The sequence below is a fragment of the Rousettus aegyptiacus genome, unplaced genomic scaffold, assembly GCF_014176215.1.
Source record: "Rousettus aegyptiacus isolate mRouAeg1 unplaced genomic scaffold, mRouAeg1.p scaffold_m13_p_8, whole genome shotgun sequence".
NCBI lineage: Eukaryota > Metazoa > Chordata > Mammalia > Chiroptera > Pteropodidae > Rousettus > Rousettus aegyptiacus.
Window position 1 is genome coordinate 92,825,099 of NW_023416311.1, and position 25,680 is coordinate 92,850,778.

At 36.6% G+C, this 25,680-nt stretch overlaps 3 protein-coding genes across 8 annotated transcripts in view; 1 reads left to right on the plus strand and 2 right to left on the minus strand.

Moving 5' to 3' along the window:
- Nucleotides 1-2,922: 2,922 nt before the first annotated feature.
- Nucleotides 2,923-10,778, minus strand: BRIX1 (biogenesis of ribosomes BRX1). Its single transcript, XM_016142427.2, has 10 exons — nucleotides 10,587-10,778; nucleotides 8,400-8,511; nucleotides 7,245-7,288; nucleotides 5,602-5,672; nucleotides 5,258-5,307; nucleotides 5,069-5,142; nucleotides 4,938-4,988; nucleotides 4,697-4,798; nucleotides 3,616-3,744; nucleotides 2,923-3,374 (listed from the first exon to the last, which is right to left on the minus strand). The coding sequence occupies exons 1-10, from the start codon at nucleotides 10,743-10,745 to the stop codon at nucleotides 3,105-3,107; spliced, it is 1,062 nt and encodes a 353-aa protein (XP_015997913.2). The 5' UTR covers nucleotides 10,746-10,778; the 3' UTR covers nucleotides 2,923-3,104.
- Nucleotides 10,779-10,842: 64 nt separating this feature from the next.
- On the plus strand, nucleotides 10,843-19,255 carry RAD1 (RAD1 checkpoint DNA exonuclease). The gene is made up of 7 exons (XM_016142428.2): nucleotides 10,843-11,059; nucleotides 11,520-11,784; nucleotides 12,756-12,864; nucleotides 14,211-14,469; nucleotides 16,269-16,367; nucleotides 16,701-16,884; nucleotides 17,243-19,255. The coding sequence occupies exons 2-6, from the start codon at nucleotides 11,590-11,592 to the stop codon at nucleotides 16,882-16,884; spliced, it is 846 nt and encodes a 281-aa protein (XP_015997914.1). The 5' UTR covers nucleotides 10,843-11,059; nucleotides 11,520-11,589; the 3' UTR covers nucleotides 17,243-19,255.
- An 86-nt stretch (nucleotides 19,256-19,341) lies between these two features.
- Nucleotides 19,342-25,680, minus strand: part of TTC23L (tetratricopeptide repeat domain 23 like) — a 52,725-nt gene continuing 46,386 nt past the window's right edge. For all 6 annotated transcript variants that reach the window (XM_036225840.1, XM_036225842.1, XM_036225843.1 and 3 more), the window contains 2 exons: nucleotides 23,947-24,044; nucleotides 19,342-21,992 (listed from right to left, as the gene is read on the minus strand). In XM_036225840.1, the coding sequence (XP_036081733.1) occupies nucleotides 23,972-24,044 (73 nt within the window). In that variant the 3' untranslated portion in view covers nucleotides 19,342-21,992; nucleotides 23,947-23,971. The remainder of the gene's footprint in view (nucleotides 21,993-23,946; nucleotides 24,045-25,680) is intronic.

Sequence of the window (25,680 nt, forward strand, 5' to 3'; positions counted from 1 at the left end):
GGCCGCGGCTGAGGAGGCGGGGCTGCGGCGGGAGGAGGCGGGGCCGCGGCGGGAGTAAGGTGAGGCCGCGGCGGGGCAGGAGGCGGGGCCGCGGCGGGGCAGGAGGCGGGGCCGCGGCAGGTGGGAGGCGGGGCCACGGCGGGTGTCATTGTGAGGGGCACAGACGCCGGTCAGGGTGAGTGGCACCCGCTGGGCAGCTGTCCTGAAGGTTGATGTAGGTGAGTGAAGATTCTGGGACAAATCTTGTGGTTCTGATGATAACTTTTCAATTGAGTTCCCTTTTTACAGATTAGGCAACTCATGATCGAAGTAGTTTGTTCAAGCCTTCACAACTAATCAATGGCAGGATTCGGTTGGACCAATTAAAAAATACCAGCTTTTAAACTCTTCAATTCTCTTCAGCTGTCACTTAATGAGATCTCTAATATTGCTCATTTTTACCAATATGCAGAGGAATAACAGTCAATACGATTACAAAACAATTTAAGAGGGAAGCATCAACGCTTTTACCACCCACCCATTACTCTTTCTCTAATCATAACTTTCTGGCCTCTAACCTTACATTTCCAATATTGGTTTAGTTTAAGAATGCAGTTATGGCATAGTATTTAATTAGTGGGTTTTGATCGATCCAACAGATACACTATATTACAGGATGGAAGATTTGTACAACTGTTCAAAACAATTTGACGTGTCAAAATAGTATCCTGATTGTCATTAAAATGTACCCACACATATATTTTACTGTAATGTGGAATGTTTACATACATCAATTATTAGGTGTAGGTTATATTAGTCAACCATGTATGGTTAAGGAGAGAAGAGTTGGCTCTGTTGCTAACATCTATTGTAGAGGGTTGGAGTACCCAAAGTTTAAGATTGTCCCTTTCTCCCTAATATCCTGCTCCCTGCACAAACCAAACCAACTCAATCTCATTTCTCCACACAGCCCTGTCCAACCAACTTGCTACTCAAAATTCATACTTGCCTGTTTCCCAAAGAAGGAAGATACTGTATGGCCTTGATTTTTTAAATTGGTAATGGACAGGATTGAGAAATTTGAATGCAGGAGAGAAATAGGAACATTCCCCACCAGAGAATGAATTTGTGGGGGCTGGGACAAAAGTGACAAAAGATTTTTATCTTCGACTACATCTGGTTTTGCTTACAACCTGAGAATCACTTATCTCTTTTTCTTAAAGGAAGAGATCTATTTTTGCCTGTTAAAATTGTATAGAAAATTGCACTGTTAGACCGGATATGAATTTCAGTGTAAAATGACACCTTTATTAAAAGGTTGATTTCTAAATGAACATGGACTTGGGAGATGAGGAATTCAAATGAGATATTCATGACTGTGAAAGGAAATAATTTGGGATCGAAAGATGTAAGTGGAAACAATTAAAATCATTAAAATGGAAATTCCACTAAACCTCTACAACACACAAACAAAAAGTATTAAGTAAAAAGTATTGTCTTCACTCAACTTCTTTATCCAGGCTATGTTTATAACTTAACTTGAAATGTGGGTGTTCGAAAACAAATCCTGACTACAGCTGTCTTATTTTCATCTAAGGCTATATTCCATTGACCAATTTTTTTTTTTTTTTTTGCACTAAACCAGATTTGGCCTTCATTAGCCACATATAAGTATTTCAAGTGAATCTCTGACCCCAATAACCTGCATAATCTAAATTTCAAGTAGCCGCATTTAAACAATTTCAAGATAAAGTAGCATAATTATACACAAAGGCATTTCTTAGAAAATTAATGAAAAATTGATCATCCTGCCTACATATTTAAAAAGTGATGAACTAAAAAGATGTCTAGAATAACCTTAATAAAAGAGCTCTTACAAATTAGTGCAAAATTACTACCCCAAGAATAGTCACAAAAGAAAAATCAGTACCTAACGAAAAAAAGTATTAATTTTTTACCTATCAAATTGAGAGATTATTTCATCATTGACATCAGTACAAGAAAATGAACACACCAACCTCTGGTGAAGCAGTTATCTAGGGGAGCAATCAAAATGTCTAAATGTCTAAACAGCCTCTGACCAGAGTTCCACTTGCAAGAAACCAAAATTGTACAAAATAATTTATGTATAAAAATGTTTGCGACAAGCACCTCTAGAAGAAAAAAAGATACAACTGAAATACTGACTAGCCAACAATAAAGGACTGATTATATAGCTATAGTATGGAGTGGAATACTGTGCAATTACTAACCATGTTGTAGAACATAAGACATGGAAAAATGGTTAATGTGAAATAAAAATCAGTGGATGACAGAACACATGCATGACCCAATTTTATTAGTTATGTATTCATATATCTATAGTATATGTATCTATCTCCTCAGCAGCCGCTAACTGCCCATGGCCACTGGCACCTAGAATCTTGTCTTTCCCTACCACAAATAGACCTCCAGGACAGTAAACCCAGTGTTCTCTTTGCCTCGAAGAATTCTTTCATAAAGGGAGAAATTCCAATATTCTGGAATCTGTTAACAACTGTTCCATTTTTCTTCCTTTTACTAGGAATTTACAAGAAATCTATACCTACTACTTCTAAAACAAATTTGTAATGCACAAAATGCTTTCAACCTAAGAAATTTTATTGTACTTTTTCAAGGTAAGAAAACAAGATCAGAGGTTGATTTTCCAAGGCCTCTTTAATTGGTGACTCAGGACTCAAACCTCAGTAAGATACTTTTACCAGTCTACTCCTACTGTATTATCTGAAAGTATGCTCTCAAAGTGCCTAATGCTTTGTTTTACAAGTAGTATTGACCCAATAAATCTGTTTGAATTTCAGCTTTGCTAAACCAAGTTTTAATCCAAGAGTGCAGGCCTAAACCTTACTTGTTCTAAATTTTTAGTAATACCGAATAAGCTTTGAAAATAGAAATTAAAACAGATGACTTCTAGTGTTATTTTTATTTAAAAAACACAGATACTACTGAATCCACAAGATTTTAATTTTTCTTTCTTTGAAACGCCACAGTAATTAGGTAAGACAGTCCTGAATAATAAAAGTATTTATACAATGAATACAAAATAAATATAAAATAACTGAAAAACAAATTAGTTATCCATTGATTCATTTTGCATTTCCACTATTCACTTTCTGTTTCATTTTTCTTTGCCTTTTGTAAACCCTTTTCTTTCTTGCGTTCAAATCGACTTTTGGCTCTGGTTTTACCCACTGTATTTCTATCGGTTTTTCCTCAGCTGGTGTCACAAAAACATCTGCAGTGGGATCATGTGGAAGAATAGTCTTTGGTTCTTTCTTTCTCAGTTTCTGTGCATCTTTAACTTGCTGTTTCTCTTTGTATTTTGCAGCTGTGATGGATCTTATAACACGCCGATGCTAGAAACAAAAAAATATTAACTGCTTTTGAAATACAAATAAACATTTTATATATGGCAAGGACATTAACTTAAGAACCCTTTTGCCCTTTACCCTGTATCATCAGAAATTTGCAAAATGATATGCAGCAAAAACCAAATTCAGTTTCACAGTTAACAAAATAGTTAATTACCTGATAGAATTATTTTGGCCAGAGTTTTGGGGCATTGAAGACCACTGAACAACAAAACAGCGTACTTACCATATTTGGGGACTGGTAGTGAGGATTTTCATATAAAGTTGGTCCTCCAAAACTTCCCTGGAAAATCTTTATGAGATTTAAGACAAAACGAGGTCCTATCTCCACAAGAGCAGCATCTTCTTCTATGATCTTTAATAAAAACATCCATTTTAGTTCGAATATATTATTTCTAAAAGGTATATGGCTATAACCTCATTACAAATGTCCCTAAAATAAATTGAAAATGAAGATGGAAGTAAAACTTGGCACCAAATCAAGTAGCTGTCATGGAAAAATATAAATGTCTTCCCAGTCTGCCCTTTTAAAATTGAGTAATTTGAATCTGGTTCACATCATGCCTCTCAAATGCATGAATTCTTGAAAAACTAATTAAAATTTTTAAAACTGAGACTGCTATAACAAAATGTACTGAAGCACAAAACAAGTAACCCTTTAAAATTTTAAATCAAATCCTAAGTTATTTTTATAAATCCAATTCAAACTAAATTTAAAAGTACATAAAAGTATAGTACATGGTCAAATTTATTTTTGAGTAGTTACTGAATTGAGGCAACTTCTGAACTACAAATATTAACACTGTTTATTGGCTCAGGTATGTCTGCCCTCAGAGGTTAAAAAGAGAATATGTTTAACTCACTTTGCAAGGTATCCAATATATCGACACAGGAAAAGGCCAGTTCAATTCATATGCCATCTGAAATTTTGTCTTTTGTTCTTTTCTACCTCTACCTTTCTGCATGCAGGCTTATTTCCTGCCAAACTCCTGCTCCAAGATTTCCAGAATCACCACTCCTCCTGAGTCACTACTTTATGACTCATCAAATAGTTTTCAATAAATGCTTTCTGCAGAGGTTTGGTCTTTCTAAGTCTTTATCACTGCCCCACCCCACCCCAAATAGAGTCTAATCTCTTGAGAGAAACTTACATCCTTAACAGCACCTAGCATAAATCTGGAACTCAATTGCCTCATGGATCTTCAGATAAAGTTCTTTTTACAAAATTTAAATATGCAGTAAATATATAGTGGTACTATTTGTCCTAATTTATTTCAAAGTATAATTAAAAACTTATTAAAGCTAACCTGAAAGTTCCGAAACCATATCCTGTTATCCAAAATGGTGAACGTAAATACATGGTCCACAAATGGCTGGCTTTTGGGATGATATCGTGGTGTACTAAAGATCTAGAAAAAAAATATATGTTAGTTCCTGATTTTACAATATAACACGTATACGTTAGTTTTAGATAGCTGAGTTAAGAGAAAGTCCAAAAGATGACACACATTGATATTACCAAAACTGTTCTCTAGAAAAGATATTTACCTGAATTAAGAGTTCTTTTAACAAAGCAAAATGTGGTAATTCATCAAAAGCCTAGAAAAACAGTGAACATATTATTTGACAATAGCAGAGTGCTTTGTTTAAAACTGTGTTTATTATGTTTAAAAACTTACAGGGTCAAAAGACAAAAGGGGCCGAGAACCTTTCAAACAGTTTCCAGTCATCTTTAGTTCGGCTAGGGTATGAACTAGAAAAATTATAACAACAACAACAAAATAGTTATATCTTTGGCACAACTATCCCAAAAGATTTTCAATTTTCTCATTAAAAAAAAAAAAAAAATTTAAATTGAGTCAACTTACTATTCTGAACTAGAAATTTAGCAGATGGTCCATGAGGTGAATTTGAAAGCCTGAAAAATATGAAGAATAGTTTTTCTACTAAGTAGAATTTAGAATGCAGTAAAAGCTTATCATGTTTCACAGTTAAAAAATAGAATGGGCTCATAACATTCGTACATTTAATTTTCTTTAAAGGTTTTTACGTTTGTGAAATCATAGTTTACTTTATCCCCTGGCCCTGCTTTTTTTTTTTTTTTTACAAAAACAAAACAAAGACTGAAAGGAGTCTGTAATAAGAGGTATAAAGAATAAATCCATTTAAAAGAACAAATTCCACTCCCATCTTACTTAACACATCTTCTTACCACATATAGAGATCTTGTTTCTTCTTAGCTTCAAAATAGATACACTTATTGCAGTTTTTCATTTCACAAACCTAAATGGAGCAAAGTATAGGAAAATGAAGTAGATAACAGAATGAGAACTAAAAGCAATTCAATGCAAATAATACCTACATTCTTCAAAAAATATTTAAGCAGATTAATAGGCTGCAAGATCTAAATCTAGGTAAATTTATTCATTCACAGAAGAAAGAAATCTTTCAAGTTCCTCTCAGATAGTCTTCTAAGATAAACTAGATGCTCTGCCCGCCTCTTTGGTGCAAACATCTACTCTTTCTGGCCCAGCATTTTAAAGTAACTGGCCTCACTTCTGGTTACTGAGAACCTCTTTTTCTGACCAGTCCCATGTACAAACTACAAAGATTGTAAACAAATGCTCTAGGAATAAAGCACCACTTTATTAGCCTTACTAATCTTAGGAGAATACAGTCCTTATGGAACCAACATATCCTTTATAACGGTTATTCTGATTTTTAGCCCTAGTTTTTTAAAATCAAGACATTTAGGTTTTCTTCCTCATTTACACTATCATTTCTGTCATTTGGTTCTATAAAATCACCAGGGAACTGGTGAAAAGCACAAGTATACTAAACCTAATCCAAGTTGAATTAAACTTCAACATCTTGAAGGTTTACAAAGTCACACTTGAGAAATATAAATAAGCAATACAGGAATGAAGTCCTGTACAACTGTAGTATTCATAAACTATCTGATATGGTATTCATAAATTCTAAACTACTTAAGACTTTAAACCTAATAACTTAAAAATGCTCGTTTCTTACTGGTTTTAAAATAAACAGAGCAACACTAAGTGGGTTTTCCAGTACAGCTTCAGTTGCTGAAAACCCATACCATTATTTTTCCCGTCTTCGCTTGAAATTATAATACTTGTTTATGGCCTAGCTCCCCCATCAGAATTGAAGCTCCACAATGACAGGGTGCTGTTTTGTAAAATATTGTTTCCACAGCATGGAGAGTGATGCCATGATATAGCAGAGGTGCAAAAATTTGTGCTAAATGAATAAAAGCTTTTCTAATGGCTAAAGAAAATTATCTTTTGAAAATGATGCTTTTTAAAATCTGCCTTAAAATGTAAGGTTAGTATCTTCAACAACACTGAAAATTTAACATATTACTAGTTTGTAATACCTTAAAAGCAAATACTACATGCATCACTTTTAATACTGACAAAATGCTTCTTACAACGTGGGGTTTCAAAAATATTTGATGAATTTCTAATTTTATTTTATACATATTGGTCATTTTTTATGAGTACCTACCATGACCATGCATTTCACACTACACTAGACATAACGAGAAAAAAAAGAATGAGATCGAATCCTCGTCTTCAGGAAATGTCAATATGCTTATTTGGACAAGGTCAGCATAAGAACAATCAAGAAATAATATATACTGAAGCACTAAACTATAATATAAAAACAATGAATATTAAAAAAAATTAGAAGGTAGTTTATTGAAGATTTAATAAAATCTGTCTTTTATGAAACAATTTAAAAGTCGCGGAGTAACTAACTTTAAAATGAAGCACCTTTAGTGCTCCAAAATATTTTGTTCCTAAATTTTACTTAATTATTTTCTAAAATTACCTCGTTAATCACAAATAACTTATCTTTACGATCCATTTTAGTATCTATAAAAAGAAAAAAAGAAAAAACAAATAAATAAAAGATTTCAAAGCTACTTCAATCAAATTACACATGCTTTCCAGAAAATTATTTTAAGTGTTTTCATAATCAACAGTTTAAATGAGATTTTATTAATATTTATGATGATCAGATCTGAAAATACGACCTCATTAAAAATCCTGGTTATTTTTTAAATGTAAAAATGAGTAACTAAAAATAGTCCTCAAGAATTATAAGTAATGATGTAAGCAGTGTTTCTCAGACTTTATATATTCTATGAATTCCTTTCAAAAATGGAAAAATTCTCACAACTGAAGTCTATGGTCTAGGATTTCAGTTTAAGGAACACTCACTTACAAAACTAAAATATGAAGTGACAAAAATTTCATTCAATTTTGAATCAGTTGCCAAAAAAAACTAATAAAAAACACATGGTTTTAGATTATCATACGAAAAAAGAAACCAGTACAAATTAAAATTTCTCTTATTAGTTTCAGAGATCTGAAGACATAACTGGAGATATCAGTTTGAGAAACACTGATCTAAAGAACCAAGTCATTACCTAGAATTAAAATCAACAGCATCTCCCAACACAGGCACAAAGACAGCTACATGACTGCACCGCTACAGATCTAATCTTAAAACTAGATGTTCTTCACTTGCCTGTAAGAAATTCTTTTGCTAAAAGGATTAGCTTGGCCCCAACTTAAAGATGCCTGAAATCCTACTCCAGGTCCATTAATTTAAAAAAAAAAAAAAAAAATTTTTTTTTCGTTTTTTAAATGCAGAAAGCAGTACATTGCAGTTCTGAATCTTTTAAAAGGACAAACCATGACCTCTGAAAACATTACAATGAAGGCATTTCTGGACCTTCGAGAAATGTTTCAGCAATTAATACATATCTGTTTAGGAAAGTGAAGAGAATACTTGATAAATTTGTAAAGAATTTACAACAAAATGTTAATTGGAAAAATCTTGGCACTGAAGAGATACACTTCTGAAGAGTAGTGGTTCTTTATCTCACAAGACTGAAAAACTGAAGCGTGACTTAAAGCAGAAATAGATATGCAGGTAAGTTTATAGACATGAATTTTTAAGTATATGACATAAAGGCACCTGCTTTAGAATGAGGCATCAACATTCTTAAGTCTTGCATTAAATGTCTTGTTCTGAAATTTATTCCTCTGGAAGAAAAGATGAGAATCCGTTCCTTATTTTTCCACTTGCCCTGAAGAAAAAGAAATTGTTAAAAGATTTTTAAATCTCATATTAAACTCATACTGAACCAACCTTGTTTGTTTAAAGATAAAACTTCCAAGTAGTAAGTCAAATAATCCTGACCTAAACCTTTAATTTGATCTCTCAGTAGCATTTACTGAACCCAACGGCCACCCAGAAATGCTCTAGTTGGCTCCCTCCCTTGTGTTTTTTTCTTTAATCTCTCCAATTCCTCTTCCTGACTCTAAAGATTTTCCTACCCTCTTTTATTTCTGTTCTCACTATAACAGAGCTCTCATTATTATTCCCACAGCTTCAACTGTCAACTCTACAAAAAAGGTAAAGAACTCTTTCCAGCCCTACCAATTTCAAATTCAACTCTAGAATATTTAAACCTTAAACCTGGTATATTTCTTTATTACTTATTTTTTCTGATGTCACCATCAGGCTTTGAATCTTCCATCTGTCCTTATTCTCTCATATCATAAACATTACTAAATGCTGTCAGTTTCTCTTTGCAACAATTTGTAACCCTGTCCTATTTCCACTGCCCTCTTTCAGATCCATATAATCTTATGTCAACTGCAAATAACCTAAATGGCTAGCCTTCCCAGCAAGGAGCTCCTCCAATGTGCCAGGCTAGCACTAGCTTAATCTTAAAGCACTGCTCCCTCCAATCACATCCTTACTCTCCTGGGTTTTCTAAACAAAGTACAAAATGACACAGTTTTAACACTGAATTCTAGACTACATTTATATTTTCACCTCGGATTGTCTCAAATCAACCCTAAACTTTAGCCGATCCAAGTGTTTTTTAAATTTTCAGCATTTCCCACACTTAAACATCTTTGGCCAGTTTATTCTCTCTTCCAGGTATCATTCCCTCTCATTTCTGAATATGGAAATTCTGACCTTACTTTGAGATCCAGCTCGAAGGCTAAATCCTTCCTGATACCCACCTGGATAATCTTAGAGTAAAACTAATCTCAATCTTCTGTACTTTGATAGAATTTTTTATATTATGACTTAGGTCACTGACACTATATTTCTTTCTAGATCCTTCAAGGAAGAGTGTGAGCATTTGCTGAAAATCTATTAGAAGTTCATCTTATTCTTCACAAAAAGTAAATATTTCCTTCCTTTTAATATGCAAATGAGAAAACTGCTCAAAATTCCGTTAATAGCAAGGGTAGAATTTAAACTCATCTTTCATTCCTCAGAGCTAACTCCTTTCCTAGTACTTGCCACCATAGTCATTTAATTATTATCAAGTACTGTGTGCTAGAGTACTAGCTAAACTGGGGCAGGACACGGAAATCAACAAATCAAAGGCATCCCTTGTCTTCACAGTATTCGATCTAGCTTAGGGAGCCCTCAGTTGAATGAAAGTTAGGTCCATTCATGTTCACCTTCTTTTAAATAAAAATCAATTTACATGAATTCTGTTTCCTTCTAAACTCCAGCACTTCAGGAAAATGAGGTCACATTCTCGGTTTGCAATTCCAAAGCAGGGGAAACCTAACTTTGTATTGTGCCTGGCACGTTAAGTTTGTTAAAGATAAGTAAAGCTCGTACCACCTACTACTCTAGCTTTCGTTATCCCTTGACAGTTAAAGATCAAAATCATAGTCCCGAGGACTGCAGCTTTTTAAAGAACCACATTACAAGGTTCCAGGATCCTTGACTGACAATAGTTAATTATGGCAGAATATGGGCATGCCAATCACTGTAAATGACATATTCAATAAAAATAACAAGGAAAAGTTCTACCCTCCAAAAGAAAATAAAATAATTAGGAGACAGAACACTGGAACTGAGTAGTACACCATAAGCCGATTGCCCATAAACCGGGTAAAAGCTCTGTGAAGCCCGCCCAGTTGCTCAGCCGGCCACATCCAAGAACGCCGCCACGTGCATGAAAGTTAGCTGTAAACGCAGTGGCCGGTCCGGCCGGGAGAGCTGATACCCAGCTCCAGTAACACCAGAGTAACTCCGAAATCTGCACAGCCGTACCTAGGCAGGTAACCCCAAAAGAGGCGCACGGAGCCGCGGCCGCAGGTGTCACCCGAGGGTAACCCCCTCTACCTTGCAAACGGGGCCTGGAATACGGTTTCTCTCTTCCTCTTCCGTCTCCTCTGCCATGTCGCGCTGCTTAGCTGGCGGCCTGGCATCTTTTTCGTTTCTTTTTGGCCTCTTCGCTTTAACGGCCAAGCCCCCACGCCGTTTTCTCTTGGTCGCCGCCATCTTGCCTCGCCGCCTTGGCTCTCGGACTTCCTTCCGGCTCTGCCGTTCGCTTCCTTTTCCGATCTCTATGGTACCGCCCGCTCGGCTCCGTGGTCCTCCAGGCCTATAGTGCCTTTTTCCGGTCCCTGTGGCACTGCACGCTCGGCTCTCTAGGCTTCGTTTAGCTCTGTGGTGACGGTGGCCGAGGTGGCCAGCTGATCTAAAAAGTGTGGCGGGAGTTGCTCCACTTCCTCCCCAGTTCTCCAGGGTATGCAGGTGGCTCCCCGGTGACCTGGCTGGAAAGGGCTCTCAGGTGCCGAGGCCCCACTGTAAAGGTAGGGTTTCCGCGCCTTGGGATCCCGGGACCAGTACACAGATACCGCCCGCGGCGGGCTGGTGAAACAGGTTGTCTGGGACTCGAGGAAGATCTTCTGGGGAATCCGGGCCCGCCCTCCCAAGTGCCTGTTCTCTCTGATGAAAGGTGTAGAGCACCTGACAGCTCAAAACCGACTGTGGGCATACGTAGCCCCAAGTAGAACTACAGAGTTGGTGGTTTTCATTGTTTACAACTTTTCATGTGTAACTAACTGTCCCCTTACTAAAGACAAGGAAACCATAGCTTAAAGAGATTAGTAATTTCCCCCAGTGACAGAGACAGTTAAGTGGCAGAGGCAGGATTCAGTCCCTGGTCGGCCCAGTTCAACACCCAGGCCTCAACCGCTTGGCCACAGCGTAGGTTGAAATCGCGGGCCTCTTACCAGCGTTGACGGGGAGTTTATTGTTGAATCTCATCAGGTGTTTCGTGATCCGCGGGAGCAGGTGTTGGCCCCAGGAGCAGCCCTTGGGGCCGAGTGTGCACTGGACAATGCCCCTCCTAAACCAACAGATCCAAGATGAGAAGGATTACAGCTTGGTGGCCAGCCTCGACAACGTTAGGAATCTCTCCACTATCTTGAAGGCTATTCATTTCCGAGAACATGCTACGTGTTTCGCTACTAAAAATGGAATCAAGGTTACAGTGGAAAATGCAAAGTGTGTGCAAGCAAATGCTTTTATTCAGGTATGGAAGTAGACACCTTTAAGCCTGTGACATAGTATTTCTCATCCAGTTCAATGAATTCCTAAGGTCTTAAAAGACATTTAAGATAGATAACATCATCATTTGAATTTTTTTCTCTCATAGTAACAAATTCTTTTCCCATCTTGTTTTACAGAGATAATGGTTAAAATAATGTCTAAAGATTTTCAAGCTAAACTATAAGCCAGACACTCTTCTGAGTGTTTATGTGTTTAACTCATTTAACTCTCACAATAGTGCAATGAAGTAGGCTGTGTTATTATTTATTTCTATTTTACAGATGTGGAAACTGAGGCACAGTTTAAGCAATTTGCCAGCAGCACCAAAGCTTGCAAGGGGCTGAGTTGGGATGAGAATCTAGAACATATGTTTCTAGAGTATATGCTCTTTACCACTACACCTCCCTATTATTAAAACATATTTTTTTTTCTTTTTATTGGTTATACTATAATTTGTTCTTACAAAGTAATAATTGTATGGTTCAAATTTTAGATTTAATTCAGCATTTTTTTTTTTGAACACCTAAGTGTACAGTATGACTTCAAGGATAAATAAAACATGGTTCCTGACCTCAAAAGAAATTGGAAACTAATATCATTCATGCATTATTAAATTGTTTGGCTATTTTCCACATGGCCTTAGCTGTACTGATGACCATGAAAAGGATACAGAAAAGTCACATGGAGAATAGTTTAGATCCAAGAAGTTAGATGAAGGACCTTTCATAAACTTTTACATGGGACCTAAATGACTGTTACACCTTTACTGAGTAGTGTTGTTCTAATGGATGATAGCTGAAAAAGCTTAAGATTTTTCAATTGTTAATCAGAAATGATTTTCATGGGATTAGCACAATATTGTTTTTTTTAAACATATCAAGTGATATCTAAAACCTTATGTGTGAGTTTTCATTCTTTAATATATATTTTTTCATATTTTACTTTTCTTCATAGGCTGGTATATTTCAAGAGTTTCAAGTTCAGGAAGAGCCTGTTACTTTTCGAATTAATTTAACTGTCCTTTTAGACTGCTTATCTATTTTTGGATCAAGTCCTATGCCAGGTGAACCATTTTATTATTATTATAATGACATAAAAGCATACAGAATGGTCAGAATAATACAGGAAAAGTTATTAGAATATAAGTAATATATGAATTGCCAATTCACTTTTCATCAGTCATAATCATGGACTCTGAGTCCACAATATTAATAGAAAGTGTCCTTCTGGGTTTTTCATATTTGCAAAAGTATTTACATTCATCTTTTTTTAATTTACAAAGCTTTTAGGGTTTTAAATTTGAACTGACCAAAAGAAGACTTTGAACATGTCAAATGTATCTAACAAGTGAAATATGTTTTAATTGCCTCTTTTCCCTAACTTGCCCTCTATTACAGTTAGTGGCAGAGAAAAATAGAAACCAGTTCTCCTGACTCCCAGTTTACTGCATTCAAAATTTGTTTGCTTTTTTTTTTCCCATTAAGCCTTGTTTAAAATTATGTCTATCTTCTTAAGTGCTTTCCTTTAAAATATTTATGTATTTTATTTGTTGTGGGATTTTTTTAGGAATAGTGAATTTGGTTGCTATGGATATAAAACTATAAGAAAATCCCTAGAAGAATGATTTCATTTCATAGGAAAAGAATCCGAGATCAGCTAGGGATAATTCAGTTATGGCTCTCTAGAAAATATATTTTAATTTTTTATTGACAATCCATTATTATTAATTATGCGTCTTTTAACGCAGCTGGATTTTCATAAAAGCATCTGCCTTCCTCCATTCCTCACTATGGCTCGCCATCCCACAGTAAGGAAGAGGAGCTCAGAAGGTCCTGTCATCTTCCTCTTCCTCTCTAGAGGTTGCAGTTTTAAAATCCTAACCACAATGAACCACTCTCTCCGTTTCTCCCTATTTGATCTTAAAATTTGGGGAAATGTCTCCCAATAGAAAAAGCTGGAAGGATCCTTATTATAGTAAATACACTGACATCATAGTACGGAAAACATCAAAGCAATCCACTGTTGCACAAATCGAACCTTCAACAAATAGCATAAGTGGAGCAGTGGCAGCTCCATTACTTGCCGTTTTGGACAATGTAGATTCTCTATCCCGAAATTGTATATATAGATATAATCAGTAAGGTATTTCTGAGGTTTTTGACAAGCTGGAAAATGATTTCAGAGAGTTACATTTTGTTCTGGTTCCTAATTTTCTTGCAGTTGTTTTTGGAATTGTCTACATACAGCTGTCATCAGAGAACATTTGATCCTTCCTCATAGAGAGAGACATACACATATGCTAGAAATTGGATGGAATAAAGTATTCTTGAGGAGTTTTATGTATCAGCTGTGGAAGCTGAACCTAGGGTTATAAAGCTGAGCTCAAAGTATGATTTACTTCCATTGCAGGGACTTTAACTGCACTTCGAATGTGTTACCAAGGTTATGGTTACCCTTTGATGCTATTTCTGGAAGAAGGCGGAGTGGTGACAGTCTGTAAACTCAATACTCAGGAGCCTGAGGAAACTCTGGATTTTGATTTCTGCAGCACCAATGTTATTAATAAAATCATTCTGCAATCAGAGGGCCTCCGTGAAGCATTTTCCGAATTGGACATGACAAGCGAGGTCCTTCAGATCACCATGTCTCCTGACAAGCCTTATTTTAGGTACTTGAAAGCAGTGCAATTATAGCTAATGTAGTCTGTTCCTTCTCCCTACTTGCACGTTTGCTTAGGACGCAGAACTTTTATTCAGGTTCCTAGAATTTTCAGAACTTTGGAAAGCTTTTACTCTGCACATTTTTATTAGTCAGGAAGATTAATTCACTATTTAAAGCTTCACAATTACAAAGTGTTGGTTTCTAGATGAGTAGCTCAGTCTTCTAATCATAATTTAGTGGTCTTTTCATTGTTGTACTAAACTATTGTAGATCTGTATACATCATGAGGGAAATTGGGCTTAAACTTTTAGAAAAGGTGTTTATATTATATCGCTTCTCTTTTTCTTTCAAGTTAGTACAGGATGCAAAAGGAAGTAGATGTTTTTCTATACATGATTTATTCACTGAGTATCTATTATTGATCGCCTACTGTGTGCATATCTACCTTATTAAGCATCATGGGAAGGAACAGCTTAAAATCAAGGTAAAGAGGAAATATGTGAAACAGCACAGAAGGAACAAAAATGCAAGGTAATATACGTACTTAGGGAACCAACACATGAATACTTAGGACTGGTCAAGGTAAGCTTCCTAAGGGAGGGCGATTTTGAGCAGGAATACAATGTCAAAAACTAGCAAGATGCTCTTGATATTTTGACCCAAAAAATTATGAAATGGCAAGCTCTTTTCAGGATTAGAATCAATTTAGGGAGAGAATTTAAATATTTCTTCTCTTTTGAAATATTTCAGGATGTTAATAAGTAAAGGATTTTTTTTTATATCTACTTTAGAAGAACTCAGAGCCCTTCCCATGGCATTAAGCGTTAAAAATTTGGCTCAAAGTCTGTAAAATGTTAACCAAAAGGGAAATCATTAGAACCCTACTTAAGCAGTGATATGATTTGAGATTCTAGGCACTTAAACAGAGTATTTTAGAGGCTCCCCATCTAAATGATCTCTCTCAGCTTGAATTTGTGGTTACCTTAAATCTCTAAGATGGGAAATGATTTGGTGATGTGGAACTGGGAGTTGAATTTTTTTTTTCTAGATATGTTAAATTTAAGGTGCTGTGACACCAGAAAGTAGTTGGATATACACAGAGCTCAGGAAGTCAGTCCATACTGGACTAGTCTCATCCATGGCTGGGCATGGACAAGATGGCTCAGAGAAAGAGGTTACATTAGAAGAGAGAAAAGATGGGTCCAGGGGCAAACCAGCACCAAGGTCTTCTATGATTGTGCTCATATTGTACTAATCAATGTGCTATCCCCATAGCAAATGATCAGTATGTTCTTGCAGATTAAGTAAACACATAAACATTTATAAATTGTCTGCACACCAAGTTCTGATATTACCAAGCAAGGAAAGCCATAAAACAGCCTGAAGAGTAGTCTGAGATTCAGAAAAGCCCTCATTGCTTTTGGTGTGACAGTAAAGATGAGCAGGACCCCAGGCTACATGCAACTGATGTGGGTCAGGGCCTTCCATCACTACTCAACTTTCTCTCCTCGATTATGTATTTCTGATTTAAGGATGAAGAAAGGTCAGTATCAGAGTAGGATTAAGGTAATGAAATTGAGGCAAACACCTCTGAATTCCTTTTGGGACTGATATTTCTCAAAGCTATTTATTGGTTGCTAGTTCCGCTGTGGGAATCTTTATTATGGTGTTCTAATAGTGTGTTGCCAACATTTTTTTAGGTATCTGTTTCACTAGAATGAGTTAAAGAAGTTTTTTCTTTATTTGGATCCTAATGTGGCTTATGCTGGATCAATGAATAAATGACTTGCTCATTTTCTACTCTAGGTTATCTACTTTTGGGAATGCAGGAAGCTCCCACCTTGACTATCCCAAAGATTCTGATTTGATGGAATCATTCAATTGTAATCAGACCCAGGTCAACAGGTCAGTTCTTAATATAGAGGTTGCCATTAGTGATAAAGGTGAGGTTAAATACCAAGTTTATATTAAGTAAATTTTTTTTAACTTTCAATCTGTTAATGAAAGTGTAACATTTGTAAGAAAATGAACAGTAAGGTACTGAGTTTACTTGAGGATTTTGGATTCTAATAGTGGATGCAATTTTTTTTTTTAATGAAGAGAAAATATTAGCAAATTGGACAAGTATTGGATTTTATTCTTATATTTGCTACTTAGGAGTTCTTGGCTAATGTTTGTCCTTAGAGTTATGTGTTTTAAATGTGACTAAATGACAGCTTTTTACTTACTCTCCTACAGATACAAGATTTCTTTACTGAAACCCTCTACAAAGGCATTAGTCCTATCCTGTAAGGTATCTATTCGGACAGATAACCGAGGATTCCTCTCATTACAGTATATGATTAGAAATGAAGATGGACAAATATGTTTTGTGGAATATTATTGCTGCCCTGACGAAGAAATTCCTGAATCTGAATCTTAAGTATGACAATGCATTGTGACGTTTATGTGTACATTCATGATAGGTCATGTGCTCGTTCTGGGTTCAGTACACTTCATGATTTGTTGTTGTTGGATTTTCTAAAGGGTAGAAGCATGGAGAAAATAGGACCAAGATCCCAGTACCCTCATAGTTAATGTATTTTGTAAGTGTTTTCATAGTGTCATAGATTATCCAGTACCAGATTGTCCTGTGGTTCTGTCCTTCGAACTCATGGGAATAATTATGAGCCAAGATGAATAAATTATATATTCTATTTAAGTTGGACATTTCAAGAATCTAAAAATTTAAAGCTTGATGAAGTCATATCTGAAATGTTCTTTTATTTATTTACTGTTAGGGAAAGCAGAGGCTGAGGGCATCGCTCATCAGTTTGAGTTCAAGAACATATCTTACGGCGGTGGTTCTCACAGTGCTGTGCCCAGACCAGCAGCATCAGCATTACCCAGGAACTTGTCAGAGACTCTGGGAGTGGGCCAGCAGGCTGTAATTTTTAAAAAGTTCTCCCTACAAGGAAATTCTGATGTATGCTAAAGTTTGAGAACCAGTTTTAAAGGATACTTTAAAAAAAATTAGCATTTAATTGCATCGAAGTGACTGCTTTTACATGTGCTTTCTTTGTAAACCTTCTGAAGTTTAGGCATTACCAAAAAGTCTGAATAATTACATGATTTATTTTTAAAGTATACGTTTTGAAGAAATCTATGAATAAGATAGAAAATAGTCTTCAGTGTTACAGATTTTCTTCTTGTTCTCAAAACTGTTGAGTACAGTGAGTGCTACAGAAAATACTTATTAGATATCTTCTATTTCCCGATAAGAGTTTCTCAACCAAACCAGTGTAGAAAACCAGTTATCAAGTGAATTTTTCATTTCTTGAGTAATTTTAAATGAAATAATTTTGTGGTATGTATTTATTTAATAAAATATAATACTAAAATTGTCTGACTTATCTTCTTGTACAAAAATATATAACCAAAATAAAGTTTCTGTACAAAAACTCAGTGTCCCTAGGTGGGCAGGCACCATTGACCATTTGGGTGAGATACTTCTTTATGAGTAAAAACTGTCATCCCATTACAGGATTCATTTAGCCTCCCCGTCCCTTACCTATGAATGCCAGTTGTGACCACTCCTTCTCCCAAATAAATAGTGCCCCCTTCTGTTGATGGTTGAGAACCGTTGAATGATATTCATCAAAATCTGAGGGTGTATTTGGAATGCCCAGCTGGTAAAAAAGTTGGAGTTTTGTAAAGTATATGTTCAAGAAGGAAATAAAGAATCAACTAAATGTCTAAATATTTTTATTTAGATAAACATCAGGAATAGAACAAATCTAAAACATAATTATGAAAATATTCAATCAGCCAAAATTTCAAGGACTACAGTTTTCCTTTCAATTTAAAATAGCTCAGTTATTTTTGGTTTCTGTTCACTGGTATGTTCAGTACCTAGAACGGTGCCCAGAATAAAATAGGCATTCAATAAATATTGGATGAAAGAACTTCCACTTTTCAGATGATCTTTTAGCATTTATTAGTCACTATTTAATTCCAATTATTTAGGTCTAAACTTATTTTGATCCAATGTATTTTTCAAAATTTGAAACTGAATTTAAAGTATATACCAATTCAAAAAAGACTGACATTTTTGTACATTTAGACTGTCATTTTAGTTGTATATATCTTTAGCTATTAGAATTCAGAAGCCAATGAATTTAATTCTTTCTAAATCACCGTAACATCAAGGTGCTAATTTAATAAAGAATTTCTTATTTATGTGTATTCTATTTGATCTAGGAACTTACTAGTTTAACTTTATTCTAGTTCCTATGAAACACCACTAGGGAGAGGGATTCCTCAGACGGCAGGACGTTTTGGTGACCACAAATTCATGTGTCACATGTAGAAGGATATAATCTTATTTTTAAGACCTTTAGTTTTGCCTTTCTGAAGTTTATTTCATTTTCTTTTCAGTAAAATTGTGCTTACTATGTATGGGTAGGTAACTATTTTTCCATTTTTAATTTGTTTATTCTCTATTTGATGATGATATGCTACCACCTAGAATTGTAGAAGTAGAATTTGACAAATCAAAAATAAATGATTTGTCAAATTCTACTTTTTTAAAAAAAAATAAATCTTGTAACACGATCATATGATAAGAAGCCACAGGATTTCTGGGGTGCCATCAAGTAACTAGCAATAGTTGTCGAAAGGGCAGCATGTGGCATTCCCAGCAGTTTAGGGTGGGAAATTTTTCAGAACAACGTGGACTCCCTTCTCTCCTTCTCTGTCTTCACATTGCTTGTTTCTTGTTTCCACTGAAATAAAATCTTTTGGCTCCTGAGAAATTGGGGAAATTGTGTAGTATTTTTTTCTTTTCCCAGTTATGTAGTAACATTTTTCACACGTGTCAGGTTACATGCCCCAGCAGCAGTTGGCAGCCCTAAACATGGATGCCCCATGGCAGGGGTGGACAGCCAGTGCCCTAATGAGAAATGTGACAGGCAACTCTTACCAGTGCTTCTGGTATCCATATCTTAGTCACTGTCAGAGGTTTTAATAATTAGAGTAATGTGTGAAATAGGTTTTCTTTCTGTAATTAATAGTTTGTTGATCAATATAGTAGATATCTATTAGCTCTGGCTCTCTTTGGTAAAAATAGAAGTACTCAGGATATGGGAACTGACTGTTATTTTAGAGTAGTTCCCTATCCTTGCATGAGACAGGTATCTCTAGTGAGACCTATAACATGTACCCTTAGGGTTAATGCCTGAGGCTCGACGCCTAAATAGCATTGCTTCCTGCCATTTTGTCCAATGATTTCTGGTTGCTTGTTGGTGACTGGATAAGAGGATCCTATCTCTGGAATATTATCAAGTTTGTCTTAAAGGGACCTTTCATGGAAAGAGGTGAGCGAACTACAAGAAGTAGGGCCTCACTGAACTTACAGAACAGGCAGGTCGAATGAAGTTTTTTTACATGTTTGCTAATAAATGTTTATTAAAACTTGTGTGTAGAACAGTTTGATCTGGGCTTGATTTTTTTTTTTTTTCCTAACTTGGCACAGAGTTTGTAGAAAAGAGCTGCTAACCTTCATCCACCTCAAAAATTTCACTGCCTATTAGCTAATTTAAAAGAATGTAAGAGTAAACACAAATGAATGAATAATAAAAGAATGTTAAGACTTGTGCATGACCTGTTGGCTCGGGTCTGTTAGAAACATCCAATATTTGATTGGATTGAATTATCCAGATTGCTGGTTCCCACCGAATGAATTTAGAAGTAGTTTGGTTTTTATCTAGTTTTCCAGGTGAAAATGCAACTTCATATTAGGTTGTATTATGCTGAACATTCTCATGTAGCTTCTTAAAACTTGGAGATTTCACAAAATAGTAAAATTTTAAAACTTTGGGGACCAATAGGTGTTAACTTATCTTGTCAAGTGTGAGGATATTAAAACAATACCATTATCACCATTTCATGAAACATTTTAACAACCAAAATTTCAGAAAATGGACAGCAATTTTATGCTGACAAAAACTAGAAATATTAAAAACATTTCAAATGCAAATTTACACCATAAAATTGTATTTTATAATGTTATCCTTTATGCTATTTTATTGATACACGCTTGACAGTTTGGAGATCTTAAGACTTTGGGGTTTCACAAAATAGTAAAATTTTAAAAATTGTAGTGCTACCCAAAGTGGATGGCTACTTGTTTCGGGTACTTTGTTTTTATCACAGTCGTTGAAAATACATTTTCAGCTGGATATGTGAAAATGGAAGCAACTCTTTTAAGGGTAGCTACTGTAGTCAGTTCAGAATGTTCTGGGTAAGAACAGCAGCCCCACCTCCAGACGGGGCTAAAATTAGCAGTGATAGGCCAGGTGATCCGTTAATAAGCACTGCTGAGAAGGTCAGTAGAATATTGATGCCTTTAGTCAGGGCTGCAACCTGAGACCTTGGTCCTGGGTGCCAAGCCTAAAGCATTCTGGGAATTAGCTAAGGGGGAGCATCCGTGCCAAGAGAAAGCCACTGAATTAACTGGCATCTTGTACCTCTGCCACAGCAGAACTCTACTTGGGTACTGGTTGATTATTAGGTTTACAGACTGAACAAATGACCAAAAGGAAATAATTTCCCGAGTTAAGTGCCAAAGTGTTCTATAAGCACTGAGTGAAGGAGATGTTGATAGACACTTGGATTCCCAACGACAGGGTCTTTGAGCTTCATTAAATCAGCTCAGGTAAGAGAAACAAAGAGGGAAAAATAAAAGTTTTTTGTAGTATAAACTCAAACTAACATGATTTCTCCTTTGTCTCTGAATACATGAAGGAGAAAGGAATATAATTCAAGATTGCCAATTTCTTTTAAACAACCTCAGTGAGCATTCCTTTCCTAAAAAGCATTTTTAATCCAGTTTGATAGAGGTTACATAGTGGGATGGAAAGAGTAATTATCTGTAATTCAAAAAGTCTGCTTTGTAATCACCAGGCTGACTTTGAACAAAAATCAGTCTTGTCCCTAGTTTCTTCATTCTGAAGAATCAAAAAACCCTTTCTGACTCCTAACATTGTATGACTTTAGTAAATCGGATCAGGGCAAACATTTAAGAATATTAAACATTTCCTCACAAAGCTGTTCTACTTACTTCAAACAGGTTTTGTTAAAAATACTTCCAAATAATATATTCAAATATTCACTAATAAACTACTTAGGCATTGCAGAATTCTTTTAAAAATTGGAACTTAAAGGAATGAAAATCAGAGTTCTAATGGAGGGTAATGGCATCCCAGTGACATAAGAAACTAACCTGAACAAAGCATGTGTCCAAAAAAAAAAATTTCTTACCCCCAAGTTATAGATGAGGATCCCGGTATCCTATGGCTCTTTGTATTTTTACCTGTAATGCTGCCGCTAAGGCGACCCTTTTTCCCTCAAGTCTTTAGTTCTACTTTTGATCTGCCCCTGCTGTCAGTGTTGATTAAGATATTTTGTGGTCCAAAAGGTTCATTATCAACAAGGTTGGCTTTATTGTGGCTACCTTGTATAGAGGTTTTCTCTTTACCGATAACAAGAAACCTAGAAGAAACAAGAAAATTGTTAGTGCACTTTTCTTGGTTGTTGCCTTCAGTTTCTCCTCCTTGCATCAGATCACTGCCTTATTGAGCTGGAAGGCTGAACTCAGTCTGAGGTGACTGTTTTACCATGTGACTGACTACACCCCTAAAATACCAATTCTTCTAATAGGCCTCCGAAATGGTACTAGAGTCTGGTTTTCTCCTTAAAGAGCAGGGACTCTTTTCTTGATTGAAATAGCAAGCCAAAGTGATCTAAGATAACTGGACCGCTTTTAATCACAGCTAAAAAAAAAAAAAAAAAAAAAGTGAGGGCCTTTTACATAGTTCCTGATTTTCAGGTAATATCTGTTCATGGCCACAGAGATTTAGAGGCAGGAGCTCTGTTGTTCTAAGAAGAGGATCTGTGTAGCCCATTTCCAGCCATAAAGATCCCATACTCTGATTTCCTAATGCTGGAGGGAGAAGGGAGTTAGAAGTAATCTGGTCCGAAAGACTGATCCAGAAATATGGTTTCTATTAAGTTGTTCTTCAGTCACCTCCTATTTAGACCTCAAGCTTGCAGAAAGTGTGGTTTTCATAGCCCCTATTTGGCTGAAAAAAATACCAGTTCCACAGAAATATGAGATACAAAATCTTATGAGCAACTTGAGGTTTTTTTAATATGTAAATCCCACTAAAGACCCGATTCATTCCCTGTCTACTACTAAAATACTGAACGCTACCTGGCACTTTAACTTCCTTCCCAGGAAACCAAGAGATAATGCGATTCCAAATTTGGAGAATGGGCACAAATGAGGTGATAAACTGCTTATGGGTCTCCTAAAAATCAGAGGGGGCAAAGATCTGAGAGTGATCTCTGCTGGGGAGAGATCAGCCTAGGGCCACAAGGTGGCAGGGTTCCCCTTCCCTGAAATCTTCGGTCGCTGAAAGGACACTGATTTCCTTGATGTTTGTTGTATGTTTCCTTTGGATTTAAGTAATTGTGTCGGATTGTCTTGCGTATGATATTATCTGTGTTTCTAGAGGCTGATAAGCTCTAGCTCAATTTCGAGATGTGAACCTGGAAAAGTTTCCATGTCAACGTGGTTGTAGCTCTTCACAGTTACTAGCCCCTGTCTCCTTTTGCTTCACAGAAAGCAGTTTAACTACAAGTTAATAAAGCCAAAGTCCAAGTTCCAGTAAAAATAAAAACAATTGTTAGCTGTTGTTTGTCACATGATTACTATGGGGCCAGGTACCCTGCTTACTATATACATTATCTCATTCTCACAGCAACACTCACAGGTAGGTAGCATTCTCATCTCCATTGTGTGGATGAGGAAACCAGGATTACACACAGCTACAAAGTGGTGGTGCTGGGGTCTGAACCCATGTTTGTCTGTTTCTAGAACTAAAGCTCTTAACCACCATGAATCATAAAAGAAAAATTAGTTCATAGGGATGTGTTGAAGTCATGTTTCTTGATCAGATAAAATAGTTTGTTGGTGAGACAGTCATTGTTCATAGAGACTTTATTATGTCCCGACGTAGGGCTCAAATTCTTTCCCAAACTACGAAGGCGTTCTCGCACCCGCCGTGCAAGCATGTGCCACCCCCTTTGCTTTACATAAAACCAAACTTTAGTTTCTCTACTTTGGTTCTAAAGGCAGTGTAAGGTTTTATTTGCCAACATTTAAATCACTGACCCTTTCGAAAAGACTCATACATAGAGAGATACAGTGGCTTTTTAAAAAATTAATTTGTTCCAAACATGCCAATAAAAAAGTGTAGTGTATTAAAAGTTCTGAGAAGTCCTTCAGGAAATGAACTTGTGTCACTTGGTTTAACTGTGTAGTTTTTTCCTGAAGTGATTTCTGCCACAGAACCTTTCTCCCTCCTCCATGCCTTAGAATTGGCATTCCTTGCATTACACTTTTAAAAAAAGCTGTCTTGTTAGACAGCCATAAAGGACTTACCATTCTGTCGATACACTGCCCTCTGTCATGCCTCTGTCACTTTGCACTTGGAGTCCCTTCTTCCTTCTCTTTTCCACCTGGATGAACTGTTACTCGCCCTTCAAGAAACAGTTCACATGTAACCCTCTCTATGAAGTCTTTCCCAGCTTTCATAGATCGTCTCTCCTTTCTGTTCTCATTGCATTGAGACTTCTACTGCAGAACTCATACTTTTTCATGATTTCTTCATGTTGCTCTCTCACACTAGATTGTTTCCTTAAGAGTAATGACCATGTTTTGTTTCTCTTTATTACCACCTGTAGCTCTAACTGGCACTTGGTAGGTGCTCGCTACATGTTTGTTGAAGGAATGAATGAAGATGAGGAAACTGAGGCTCAGAATGTTTAAGCAACTTAAGGGCACACAGCTATCTCCTAGCAGAATTGGGATTCGCATACAAGGTGCCTTGACTCAGAGGACACTGCTCTCTTGCCACTGTGCCTCAATGGCAAATTCATGGCAGAAGTTGACCTTTCCAGCCACCCATACCCCTTGGCAGACAATACTAATAAATCAAGCTCCACCACACCCAGCCTTTGGGTCTGGAACTTCAAGTATCACTCGGGGAAACTACCAACAGCAGGGCCCATGAGATGATGTATATATATATATCTGCTCTCCTTGCCCTACTTCACTATGCCCCCCTATCAAACCGTTTTTGTGGGCATGGGGCATGGCTGTTGACTGCAGAGTTCCCCCACCGCTCTGCTAAAGACAAGCCACCCTGAACTGGCTCTGGGTGGCTTAACAGCCTCTGTTCACCTTCAGGGAGACTCTAAGGTGGGGAGCTAAAGGCTCCTAAATTTATCTGTATCTGCCTCAATGCCTCCGGTTATTCCTAAATCTCGATTTGGAAAAGCTGCTGCCCCTCGGCACATGGATGCCAGAGCACATTGTGCTTCCCATGCATTCATACACCAAGGTTTGCTCAAATATTCTCCCCTGTAATTTTGTAGAGGCAGTATTGGAAAATTTACAAATAAATGATAGGAAAAGACTACAAACACAGCAGCCTAGAAACAATCCAGCTTATGGAGCATAAATATTTCATCACCAAGGTCTTGCCCAAGACTGGTTTGGCTGACACAAAACTTATGGAGCACACCACCCGTTCTCCTTTTACTTGCTGCAGTTATCTCTGGAGTTCATCACCCCAAGTCCTCCACTTCCACCCCACTTTCCTTGGCTTTTCCCTCCTCAGCGCCTTGGCTCAGAAGAGGCTGTTCCATTTTGCTCACATGACCAAGAGGATAGTAGATCACTAAAACATTAACGGCCTTTGAGGCACCTCCCGTCTTGCCCCTCCCGTAAGGAGAAAAGTGTGTTTTTTCTTGCCGTTAGCTTCCACAGCTCAAGACCCATCAAAAGTTAGACCAAAATAACTTTCTCAGATATAGCGGTCCTAGAGATGTATAACATGGACAAGGAGGCTTTTCTACTTTCAGCAAATTTGGATGACTAGCTAGAATGTAAAAATAGCTAATATTCATTGAGCACTTAACTATATACCAGATAGTGTGCTAATGCTTTTCGTTAATAATCTCATGTACTCTTCACTATGTTCCCATACTATAGATACCATTCTAATCCTCATTAGAGAAAATTGAAGCATAGGATGACTTGCCTACCGGCACATAGAAGATAGCACAGTCTGGATTCAAATACAAGTCTGACTCTGAAGTCCACAACCTTGAC